General features: G+C 43.1%; 1 protein-coding gene across 2 annotated transcripts in view; it reads right to left on the bottom strand.

The window, feature by feature from the left end:
* Positions 1 to 3,792: 3,792 nt before the first annotated feature.
* Positions 3,793 to 13,055, bottom strand: part of PPP1R14C (protein phosphatase 1 regulatory inhibitor subunit 14C) — an 88,755-nt gene continuing 79,492 nt past the window's right edge. For both annotated transcript variants that reach the window (XM_047859323.1, XM_047859324.1), the window contains one exon: positions 3,793 to 5,327. In XM_047859323.1, coding sequence (XP_047715279.1) covers positions 5,253 to 5,327 — 75 coding nt within the window. In that variant the 3' untranslated portion in view covers positions 3,793 to 5,252. The remainder of the gene's footprint in view (positions 5,328 to 13,055) is intronic.

Below are 13,055 nucleotides of genomic sequence, written 5' to 3'. Positions count from 1 at the left end.
AGTCATACTGAAAGAGACCGAGAAGAATGGCCATCGTCTACACTCACGTAGGGTCTCAGGTTTGACCCTCCTGTGGCTGGCAGGTTGGCCTGCCACAGTTTCATGAATGCACCAGACATAACACTGTGGGGTCAGAGAGAAGAGATGGTTTGTTACTCACAGCAAGAGCAGTAGCCAGAGGAGCAACACTTTTTGGTGTCAATTTCTCCAGAGCCAATTCCCCCAGGGGTTTGTAAAGAAGACTAGATGACATTGTACATGCAGTGGGTGGCATCGTAGGAGAGAAAACTCTGCACTGAAACGTCCTTTATAACAGGCAGAAGCCTGCCTGCTCTTTGCTCTAGAGGGAGGAACTTTATCTCTATCTTCCAATCCTGACGTTAATTAAGACCTGCAGGAACGTAAGAGACCTGCATAGAACTGTCTTCCAACACCGATAACACTGAATTAAAAATATGCATATAAATGAGATCAAGTCTATACAGCCGTGGTGTGAAAAGTGCACTTTTCTTTACCCTCGTATCCTTGTTAGGACTACCTACCCCTAGAATCTACCAGAACAAGGTCGGCCCAAAGAAGGCCATCCAGCAGAGTCACTTAACACTCTAAATTAAAGAGCCGCAAGCCAAAGGGAAACTGTACCAGAGATAAATCTGGTCGTATTTATCCAATGGAGCCAATGAAAGCACCAAAACACCAGATTTCCAGAACCTACTCTGTGGTTGGTTTGATACCAATATTCTATTGAAATGCCTGTCCGCCATGTTGTGTGGGAACACCCGCAGAGCCAAGAAAGGGGGTGAGCGATCCAGTCTTATACAAACAATTCATCCCCAGTCAAGAGACACCACGGTGGCGTGAGAACACTGAGGAAGTGAAACATTTCTGGCAGTTGTGTCTGAATAGGGGTAGAAGGAACTTCGTGAAGTCTGGACAGGTCTCACTCAGAACTGTGAGAAGCAACCCATTTTTTCACAGGCAAATTACAAACACACAGTAAGTGATATCCCAACTCCCAAAGGAAATGACGCTCGTTCTTGGTAGTAACTCTGCAGGATCGTTGGGGGTAGTAAATTCAAGAAGAGGAAAACAGTGGAGGAAACTACTGGTCTTCCTAGCTGTGTCCGGTTTGAAAATGGCTTTCGCAAAGTTCTAATCGCCAAATACATTGAATTCTTTTTTTAGACCCACCACAGACCAGGGGTTCCCGCCTCCCTGACACCTTGTTCCTGGGGGGGGCGTCTACTTAGTACTACATCTACAGGCCCCCTTAGGCCATTTATGCCATTAGAGGGCCCTGAGTCTAGTGACCAAAGACAGGGGAAATGGAGGAGACAATGAGGGAGGGGGTGGGGAGACAGCACCTTCAAAGCGGCGTCACTCACGGAAATTTCCCTGAGAAGAGGGAATCCACAGGCCTTTGACTCAGAAGCAAAAACGACGTGAGAATAGAGATGTGTCCCCTCAACTGTGGGGCCTGCCTTTCCCCAAGCTGTCGGTCGCATTGGAGGCTGGCTCAGGGCCCAGGCGTCTCGCTGAACGACACTGGAGGGACAGCAGGAAGAGTGGCAAACACCATCTCAGCGGGCTGGGTGGGAGCCGAACTAAGCACTGAGCCATGGGGCGAATTTCTGCCCCCCCCCCCCCGGCAGTCTCACCTGTGGCATGAAAGGGGAAGGGGCCATCTCTGAGGCTCTCCTACCTGCTTCCCCGAGCGGTGGCCCAAGTGCCTGGGCCAGCCTGGCTGCTCTCGGCGGTTGCCCCTTTGGTCAGTGTCCTTGCGGACGTGGTAGTCATGGCTCAAAATCAGCTCATGTTTCCAACCACTGTGCCCCTTCCTAGAAAGAGCCGATGTCATCACGTGCCCGTCGATTGTTGGTAGTGATTCTGCACAGCACATCGTCTTTTGTGGGGACTTTAGATGGAACTCAGGTATCTGTGTGTTACAGGAATGGAAAGGCACTGTCCTCGAACTGTTCTTTCTCCCGATTTGGCCTCCTCTGGGAACTGATGGGAAGTACTCCGTGCTGAGCTGCCAAGGCCAAGTCCAGGAGATTTTTGTCAGGGGAGAAGGCCGGGGAGCCTGGAAATGGAGGCGCAGCACGGAGTCTGGCTGCACTGACCGACCCTCAGGAGCCGGAAGGCCTTGTCCTCAGGAGGGAGGGAGAACCCGAACGTGGCCGAGGACCTGCTCCCACCACAGTTTCCCACTCCCCGCCCCTCAGCTCAGGGGCTCAGCTCGCTTTACATGCAGCTCCCGGCTTTCGCTCCCGCGGGGCACCTGACAGCAACCCCCCGCAAGGGGCAGGAAAGCCTAATGGTCGAGGGGCGTAGAGTCAGACAGCAGCCCTCCGGTAAACATGTGACCTCCGGTAAACTGTTCAACGCGCCTTTTATTTTCTCTTCCATAAAATGAGGATAATGCAACCATCTCATAAGATGAATATCAGGGCCGGGCACCCAGGGGGCTCAGTCAGTTAAGCATATGACTTCGGCTCCGGTCATGATCTCACTGCTCATGGGTTCGAGCCCCGCGCCGGGCTCTGTGCTGACAGCTCGGAACCTGGAGCCTGCTTCCGATTCTGTGTCTCTCTCTCTGCCCCTCCCCTACTTGTGCTCTCTCTCTCTCTCTTTCTCATAAATAAATAAATATTAAAAGTTTTTTAATAAAAAAAGCTAAATATCAGGACTGAGATAAGGCATGTAAGTGCTTAGCACAGTGATAAACAGATTTCTCAATGCTCGGGTGAGTACTGAACAAGAAGCTGGATGCTTTGGAGTCATTCCCCTTAGTGCTGGGCTGTAATTCCTCTCCAGCAGAAGACAGAATGAGAAATAGTTTATGCTGTGACAGCATAAACATGGCTGGCTGAGCTCAGTAAGGTCAAGCTCGTCTACACAAGAATGATCCAATGGGCCAGCTGGTGCTCAAGCTAGGAGTTTGGGGGGTAAAAAAAAAAAAAACGGGTAAGGTCTGCTCCTTCAAATTCTGATGAAATTGGTCAGAACTTTTTAAAGCTTCCCAGGTGATCCAAATGCACATTCAGGCCTAAGAACCACTCTCCCAGCCAGGAGAGAAACAGTTGAGTTTTCTTGAAGAATCTTGTATCATATGTATTCAGTGAGCAAACACGTATTGATCTCTTTGATGGGCCAAGTTCAGGAGCGGGTGCTTGATTTCTAAGACTCAGTCCCAATCTCAAGGATCCTAGAGTCTAACAGAAGAGACAAAGAGGTGAATAGACAGTAATAATACCGTGGGTACACTCTGTGATGGGGTAAATACTAGAAGCTCTGGACATACTTAGGAGGAGATCTAAACCAGCCAGCCCATCACTCAGGCTGGCCTAATGGAAACCCTGCAAATTCGGTGTTTTTCCGTTTATAGGGTCCTCGGCATTCTAACAATAATTGGAATATCTGATTGATTTCTAATTTTCTTGAGATTTTCTATCAGATGGAGAAAAGGGAATTTTAGTTAAATGCAAAGAACATAGCCTGAGAGAGGGTTGGCATGGAGTCCAGGCAGGACCAAATACACAGAGTTCATCGGTTTCCTTCCCGGCCCAGGAGTGTTTTCCAGCAACTCTGCTTCCATCAGGAGAGAGCCAGGATCAGATGCCCGAAAACACCTCGAAAACGAAAAGCCAGATGGAAGTGCGTGGTACCCCTGTCCGCAGAACACCTCACAGAGTCAAGTGATCATTTTAACATGTTTTGCAATGAAATGTGCACACAGAGTTGTAAGCAGCTCCATTTATTTGAGTAAATAGCTTGTAAATAAATCATTGGTAAACATTACAAAATTAAATACATTTTCGAAAGCTTGCCAGTATACATAAAATTCACAACATAGTTCTTTTAAAAAATAAAATATGTTCAGAGCACCCTTGATAGAAAATGTTTAACCCTTGTCCTCGGACAGGGCCACCTAGAGACATCTTACAGTAAGTGGGGTTTCTGTGCGGAGGCGGTGGAGGCCTCCTGGGGGGGAAGGAAGAGTTTCTACTCTGACCTTTTACCCAGCCCACATCCATCTGAATGTTGACCCTTCTCCAGGGAGCTGATATATAACAGAGAGGGGCAGGGCTGGTGCCCCACGCCTAGCTCCAAGCAAGGAGCCCGGGGTGCATGATTAGGGCCCGGAGCCGGAATCCTCACCACATGCCAACGAGACAACCAAAAACACAATCTCCACCCCCCTTCCACACAAGCAAATGCCCCTGGATCAACTCTCTTGAGAGAAGGTGAAGCTTTCTCACCTCTACGGTGTTCAACACTCGGTTCGCCTGCTCTGGTCTAATGCTGTCCAGGGACGGAAGGGACCAGATCTACTTCTAGGGAGGACGATACCCAATTTGCTAACTTTCCTTACGACCTGCTTTCGTGGGGAGAGAATAATACACAGTATTTGGTTGAAAGCAGAGAATTAATTGCTACACGGTGCTTCCTTTCCCCACTGCAAAACACCACTCAGCACGGGCATTTCTCTAGACATCTGAATAGTTCTTCAAATTAAGGGTTCATAAAACTTTAAAAGACCACAAACGAGGCAATAAGGACGTGACCTGGCAAAGCATCCCAAATAACGAAATAATATAAAGTCCATGAATTAAGCCCTTGACCAACTCGACTTTTTGTGGCGTAGCTCATGAAAATAACGGATACACTGACTTCGTTCACTTTGGTGCATAAAGTGAATGTTGAAGGTCAGTAGCAGGTCACGCGAAGAGTGTCTCGTGACCTCTTGAACACACAGGTACTGTGACCTCCAGCGAAAGGAAAACCACAAGTTTATTCCATCGGTGTGAAATAAAACTCACATCTACCTTTTAACTTAGTCGTGTGGAGATATATACAAGAAATTCGACATCTGAGACAGTTGTACAACTTAGGAAAAAGTATTACCAAACTAGCTGTAAGAAAACCATCATCCCTGTATAGTTAGGTCCTAAACCTCTGATTTCTCAAAGACAACGGTGCCTGGCCCAGCCCATTCTTCCATGTCTGCCTGGTTTGATATCCCTGGTTGGGCTGAAACCAGAGTCGTGATATCCTTGCTATTAAAATATTACACTAGCAAAACCCTTTAAAACAAAAAAGGAACACGCTTGAATAAATGTCTAATAGACACCCCCTCCCCCCCAAAAAAAGGTTCTCATCAGGGCAACTAGTCTTTAATAAATGTCTTCATGAAGCCCAAATCCCAGGACCCCTTCTTCGTCTCTGGGACGGTCCACCCTGTGCTAGAATTATACAGCCTTCTTCTGCGGAGGACTCAGTTTTCTCATGCCTCTTATCCGACAGAGCAGCTCCTGGATAAATTCCTAAAAGAGAGCAGAAGAAGTTAATCTGGCAGGCTTGCTCTACCAAAATGTGGGGTTCAAATCTGCTTGAAGTCAGTGAGGTCAACTGCAGTTAACTTGTAGGTGATGAGTCTGGTTGGTTGGGTTAACCCTCGCTGGTTTGCTACAGGACATTTTTTTTTTTCAACGTTTATTTATTTTTGGGACAGAGAGAGACAGAGCATGAACGGGGGAGGGGCAGAGAGAGAGGGAGACACAGAATCGGAAACAGGCTCCAGGCTCCGAGCCATCAGCCCAGAGCCCGACACGGGGCTCGAACTCCCGGACCGCGAGATCGTGACCTGGCTGAAGTCGGACGCTTAACCGACGGCGCCACCCAGGCGCCCCTGCTACAGGACATTTTTAAACCAATGAAGCATAATTAAACCTCACATCGTGATGCCTTCTCGCCGCTGCTCTCTTTGGGGGAGAAAAACATAGGCTGCTCTCAGTCACCGACATTATTGATTTGGCCTCCAAAGGCACATGTGGTTTAGATCAGCTTTCTCAACCTTGAATAAACCTTTACTATGAGCACACGAATCACCCAGACAGCTTGTGGGTTCTGACTTAGTAGGCCCAGGTTGGGGTCTGAAAGTCGGTATCTCTCACCGGCTGCCAGCTGATGCCAGTGTCCGTCTCTGGACCACCCCCGGAACAGCAAGGCTTGAACAGCGGTTCTCGAATGTAAGTCCTCATCAGAACCACCAGGGGACTTATTAAACCACAGAGCGCTGGGCCCAAGAATTCCTGACTCGGTAGTTCTGGGCCGGGGGAGGTGAGAATGTGCATCTCTGACAGGCTCCCAGGTAACCTGCTGCTGGTTCCACACTGAGAACCACTGATCTACATCTCAGAAAGAAGAGTCTTTTGACTTTTTTGACTACAGATCAGTTTTCTTTGAAAGCCACACACATTTTATATTTACAATCCAGTACATACAGACACATACCTGAAATAAAAATCTAAAGAATACTTAATGTACATAATACATTCTATATTTTCTATTCTTTTTTTTAAACATTTTTTTAAATGTTTACTTGTTATTTTGAGAGAGAGAGAGAGAGAGAGAGAGAGAGAGAGAGAGAGAGAGAGAGAAAGTGTGAGCAGGGGAGGGGCAGAGACAGAGGGAGACACAGAACCCCAAGCAGGCCCCAGGCTGCGAACTGTCGGCACAGGGCTTGACACGGGGCTCGAACTCACATACCGTGAGATCGTGACCTGAGCCGAAGTCGGACGCTTAACTGACCGAGCCACCCAGGCGCCCCTTTTCTATTCTATTCTAATTTCATTTAAAAGGTAATGCAGAGGGAGACCAACTAAAATGATTTCACATCCTATTCATAGACGGACACCCAAAGATCGAAGAACAATGTGGAACAGTTCCCACTTGAGGCCTTCAGGAATCTTTCATTGTTGACTTAAAATTTTTGGCTACTCCAAAAATCCCATTTATTAGGTAATAATTACCTTGTCTTTCCATTTTATATTTGTCACAGGAGAAGCGGACAGCCAAACTTTCTGACCAGCCAGTAGCAGTCAGTGAATGACAGAACCGAGTACGTTGGGAATTTACCAAGAGAAAAACCACGGAGAAATCTTCCTCTCCCCTTGGCCTTGTGAGGAACCACTGTTAAATTCTCCCACCAACCACAACGCTTAGTCACGGCCTCCCAGGCCAAATGATCTCCGCAACCACTCTCCAGCTCTAAAACACAAGAAGCTTAAACATGTAGGATTTTGTTCGCCACCAAATTTCTTTTCTTTTTTTTTTTTGGTAATGTTTTTGCTATTATAAAGTTATATGATTTTCCTAAACAACTTAGAGAATATAAGCCGGCAACAATTACTCCTCAGAATGAACCGCTAATATATTTTCTCCTATGAAAACTGTGTTTTACCTAATTGAGATCACACCGTATAAATATGTCCTTTTATTCAATTTAGCATTGTGTCATTATGTCAGCTTTCTCCCACAACATTAGTCTTCCTAACAATTAACTTCAGTGGTTATATGATCCTTTATTATATGGATATTCTACACTCTGCTTAATTTCTCCATCACTGGATGTTTGGTTGGTCCCTGACTTTCCAGAATTATAAACAAAGCCACAACTAACATCTCGGTGCGTGAATCTGCAATTTAGATTATTCTCTTTGGAGAGCTACCCAGAAAGGGGTCAAAGGATAAAAACATTTTCATCCCTGCCACTTCTGACCTTGGGCAGAATGGAACACATAAGACGTGAAATGTGGCCCTATTTTAACTTTGCGAGCACTATTGTATCTAATCTAAAGAGTTTTCTAAAATAATGCCGAGTTTTGGGGGCGCCTGGGTGGCTCAGTCGGTGAAGCGTCCGACTTCAACTCAGGTCATGATCTCACAGCCCATGAGTTCAAGCCCTGCGTCAGGCTCTGTGCTGACAGCTCAGAGCCTGGAGCCTGCTTCGGATTCTGTGTCTCCCTCTCTCTCTGCCCCTCCCCTGCTCATGCTCTGTCTCTCTCTGTCTCAAAAATAAATAAAAACATTTTAAACAATTAAAAAAAATAATGCCAAGTTTTCACACTTATTTTCAATTTTCATTTTGTTAATTAAGTGCACATCTATTTCGCCCCCTGCTATGTGGTTTAGACAGTGCAATGTGAAACACACAGTTTCAGTTTCATTGTTTTTGGAAAGTGTTACTCAAATGCTGTATGAACTTTAACATTTCAGTGTAGATTTCCTTTTTCTTTTTTTTTTATTGCCAAGGTCAGAATTACAAATCCTATCATTTATCCTACACTATTTCTATAACATATTTTTCATAAAGTTCATTATAAAAATAAAGATTAAATATCCTAAGGAATAATACACCCTAAGCTACCGACCTTTCTTCTTCATGACAAAAGCAATTTGGTAATTTAAATCAAATTCAAATTTTCTCAAAAAACCTATCATGATGTGCAGTAATCTTACTGATTAAAAATTTCAACAAATAACTTGTATTTATAATATATTAACATCAACAAATCTCTGAAATTTTATACTAGTGTAATTTACGCCTGTAACTTAATAGACCGTATTATACATATTTTTAAAATGTTCGTTAAATTTGCATAATGAGGTGCTCAGCTAAGTTAAAAAAAACAGCAAGACCAATATTTATTCTCCATACAGAAACCTGCACTGAAGGATTTTACTGATTACAGATAATTCTCAAAGAAGATTCAAGAATCTGTAATCAAAAATACTTTGATGTCTCTTGTTCATATTACTGAAAAATTCTCTGCGTAAGTAACAATACATCTCATTTACTTCCGAAACAGATCACTCAGACTTGGGTTGGGGACACTAATTTAGTCAGAGAAAGGCTGCCCATTGAGGAAATGATATCTGATGTGAGATCTAAATTAATAGAGAGGCCAGCTCAGGGGAAGTCTGGGGGCCTGGATCATCACACATGTGCAAAGGCCCTGCAGAGAAACAAGCAAGGGAGTGGGTATTCCCGGTATGGAAAGGCCAAGATGAGTGGGGTGCTAGGGTCAGCTTGCCAGGCCTTACTGGCCATGTAAGGTGTTGAGAGAATATTCTTGATGCAATGGAAAGCCACTGGAGACTTTCAAGTAGGGAAGCAACATCATCTGATTTCGGTTTTTAAAAGATCCCTTTGACTGCCACGTGGAGAGTGGATTTTATAAAGATAAGAATGCAAGACGGGGCACCTGGGTGGCTCAGTCAGTTGGGCATCCGACTGCGGCTCAGGTCATGATCTCATGGTTTGTGAGTTCAAGCCCTGCATCGGGCTCTGTGCTGACAGCTCGGAGCCTGGAGCCTGCTTCAGATTCTGAGTCTCCCTCTCTCTCTGCCCCTCCCCATTCATGCTCTGTCTCTCTCTCCTTCAGATATAAATAAACATTTAAAACATTAAAAAAAAAAAAAAAAGGAATGAAAGAGAGGCCAGTTTGGACCTGTTACAGAGATCCAGGCTAGGGATGCCAGGGCCTTAAAGTTTATGGAAATCGAAACGGAAATTAAGTGGATCCATTCCAGAAGCAGAGCCAAAAGACCTTGCTAGACTGAATGTGGGGCCCCAGTAAAACAGGAAGGAGACAGGGAAAAGGGGGATGAAGGTCTCCACCCTCATCAACTGGAAGATAGGTGGTACCATTATGCTGAGATGAGGGATAACTGGAGGGGGGAAAAAAGCAGGTTTACAGACTTGCGGTGCCCCTTACATACGTGAGGGGGATCTTCGGAAGACAGATAAACATGACTTGGCGTCTCAGCTCCCGGCTGACGACATAAGCAACAAGCATCACTAGCATTTAAATCGGTGGCTTGCAACTAAAAAACAACCCCCCCCCCTACAAAACCACATGTGATCCACACACATATTTAGAGGAACCTCGTCCCCAGAGACCCAGGACCAAAATAAAAGTGTCTTGAAAAAAATACAACTCTCACTATATGTGATGGCCCTTGATACTTTATTTTGAAAAAAAAATAAAGGTCAAGACCAGCTCATGGGTTACCTCGCACAGTTTATAAACACAATGATCTAGACTAAAGTTGATTGCTGCAGTAGCCCCCAACCACATATACAAGCGGTATAAATATAAATAATATAAATATAGATATTTATAGTATATTTATATGCAACCTATATTTCTATATTCTATAATAGAAATGATATAGTGTAGCTATTTAAATGTAAATGAATGGGAATAAACACAACTTAAAATTCTGTTCCTTATTCACACTATGGTCCCATTTCAAATAGTCAGTAGCCAGATGTGACCAGCGGCCACCATACTGGTCATTGGGCCTATAGAATATTTGCCATCTCAGAAAATTCTGTTGGACATCACAGGTGACAACACTTTGAATCACAGAGCTTGATGAGATAAACGTAGAGGAAAGCGTAAACAATAAAAGGCGGCTGAAGACCAAGGCCAGAGGCCCCCTAACAAGTGAGTTCTCGGGGAAGTTTTGGGGCCAGCAAAGGAGACTGAAAAGGAGAAACCAATGAGAAGGCGGGAAAACCCAAGAATATGCTGTTCAGCAGTCAAGAAAAGGACACTTTTCTAGAAAGAAGAGACATTCAATCAAGCCAAGTGCCAATGAGAGGTTAAGAAAGTCAAGACAGATTCAAAGCCAGGGTTGGCAAGAAAGGGACCATTGTGTTCTGGCTGGGAGAAGTTTCAGTAGAATGGCTGGGGACGGAAACTCCTGCCACTAAACGGTTCACAATGACTTTCTTTGGATAAACAGCTTTATTAAGGTATAATTGGCAGGCCATAAACTGCAGACGACCAGCACAAGTCCACCATCTGTGCAGTCAACATAATGGACACATTCAATTCCTCCACGAGTTTCCTTATGCTCCTTTGCAATCCCTCTCTCCTCCCCCTGTTCCTCTCTTTCCCGGGGAATACGCTGTCACTATTAGATTAATTTGCATTTTCTAGAGTTTTATACAAAAGGAACCATGACACTATGTACTTTTTAATCTTCTACTTTTTTGGTTTCTTTCATTCAACATAATTATTTTGAGATTCAGCCACACTGTTGGATTTATTAATAACTCATTTCTTTCTTTATTTTTTTTTAAGCACTGGGTAGCATTTTGTTGTATAGGAATACCACGGTTTATGTATCCACTCAGCGGTTGATGGGAATTTGAGTTGTTTTTAGTATGGGGCTATAATAAACAAAGTTGCTTAAAACATTCATATAAAAGTCTTTGTATGGAATATCCTTCCATTTCTTTTGGGTAAATACCTAAGACTGGAATGGCTGAATTGCTGATCTATTTGTTTGTTTTATTATGTCTCTGTCTGGTTTTAGTAACAGAGTATTGCTTACCTCGTAGAATGAGGTGGGGAAGTATTCCTTCCTTTTCAAGTTTCGAAAAGAGTTTGTACAGATTTGGCATAATTTCTTCCATAAATGTCTGATCAAAATTCCCCTGTGAAGTCAGTTGGGAGTTTTTGTTTTGTTTGTTTATGCCAATACCGCACTGTCTTCTAAGGATAGGTTTATAAGTTCTAAAATCAGGTAATGTTAGTCTGCCACCTTTGATGATCTTTTAAAATAAAATTGTTTTGACTATTCTAGGTCTTTTAAATTTTCTTAAGAATTTTAGAATCAACTTGTAAATTTCTACCAAAAAAACCCACCAAAACCAAAACCAAAACCAAAACAAAACTCGTGCTGGGGTTTTGGTTGAGACTGCATTCAATCTATAAATCAATTTGTGAACATCAACAGTGCATGTTCTCAGCAACGTTTAATAGTTCTCTGTGTACAGATACTGCACATCTTTTGTCAGATATATTTCTAAGTGTTTAATATTGTTGGTATTTTTAGAAGGGGTATAGTTTTATTTCAATTTCCAATTGTTACCAGCCATAGATTTTCATATATTTACCTCATATCCCGCAAGCTTGTTGAACTCACTTGTTAGTTACAGCAGCTTTTTGTAGACTTTTACCTTTTACAGATGTTCTTTATAGAGCTTAAGAATTTCCCTTCTATTCCTAGTTTGCTGAGAGTTTTGTTTTGTTTTGTTTTGTTTTGTTTTTTACCAGGAATAGAGATTGGTTTTTGCCAAATGCTTTTTCTGCATCAGTTGACATAATTATAGAAAGGGCTTTTTCCTCCTGCTTTCTTAACATGGTGACTTACCCTGATTGATTTTTGATGTGTGTGTGTGTGTGTGTGTGTGTGTGTGTGTGTGTGTCTAGATATAGATATAGATATAGATATAGATATAGATATAGACATATAATGTTGAATTCAATTTGACAAAATTTTCTTTAGAAATTTTGCAGCTATGCTCATGTGGAATACTTGCCTACATTTCTTATTAGGTCTTTGGTTTTAGTAGCAGAGTACTGCTTGCCCTGTATAATGAGTTGAGAAGTATTCTTCCTTTTCAAGTTTTGGAAAGAGTTTTTACAGAGTTGGTACAATTTCTTCCATAAATGTCTGATGAAAATTCCCCTGTGAAGCCACCTGGGTCTGGAGTTTTTTGTCTTGTTTTGCTTTGCTTTGTATGTATTGGTGGGTTATGTCTTTACAGACATTTGTCTATTTCATGTAAGTTGCTGAATTTATTGGCATGAGGTTCATAACATCTGTAGACTCTAGAGTGATGTCACCTCTCTCATTCTTGATATTGGTAATTTGTCTCCTATCTTTATTTCCACTTAGACTAGAAGATTATCAATTGTATTGCTCTTTTCCGAGAATAAGCTTTTGCTTCACTGATTTTCTTTATTGATTTTCTGGCTTATATTTCACTGATTTCTGCTTTCGTCTTCATTATTTCCTTTCTTCACCTTATTGTGAGTTGAATTTGCTCTTCGCTTCCTAGTTCCTAAGGTAAATTCTAGAGTCGTTTATTGGAAAGCTTCCCTAATACAGACATTTCGTATCCTATGCTCACCTCTAAGCACTGCTTTGGCTGCATCTCACAGGTTTTTGATATAATTGGTTTTCACTTCCTTCATTTCAAAACAGTTTCTAATTTCACATGTGATTCCTCCTTTGGCCCAGGAGTTATTTAGAAATGTATCATTTAGTTTCCAAATATCTGGGCATTTTTCAGACAACTTTCTGCTACCAATTTCTAATTTCATTATATTATTTAAAGAATGTACTTCGTATCACTTGAATCTCTTAAAATTTGAGACCTGCTTTATGGCCCAGGATGCGTCTGTGGT

Source organism: Prionailurus viverrinus, chromosome B2 (assembly GCF_022837055.1).
Source record: "Prionailurus viverrinus isolate Anna chromosome B2, UM_Priviv_1.0, whole genome shotgun sequence".
In the NCBI taxonomy this organism is placed as follows: domain Eukaryota; kingdom Metazoa; phylum Chordata; class Mammalia; order Carnivora; family Felidae; genus Prionailurus; species Prionailurus viverrinus.
Note: the sequence above shows the minus strand (reverse complement) of the source record. Positions and strands in the feature narration are given on the sequence as shown.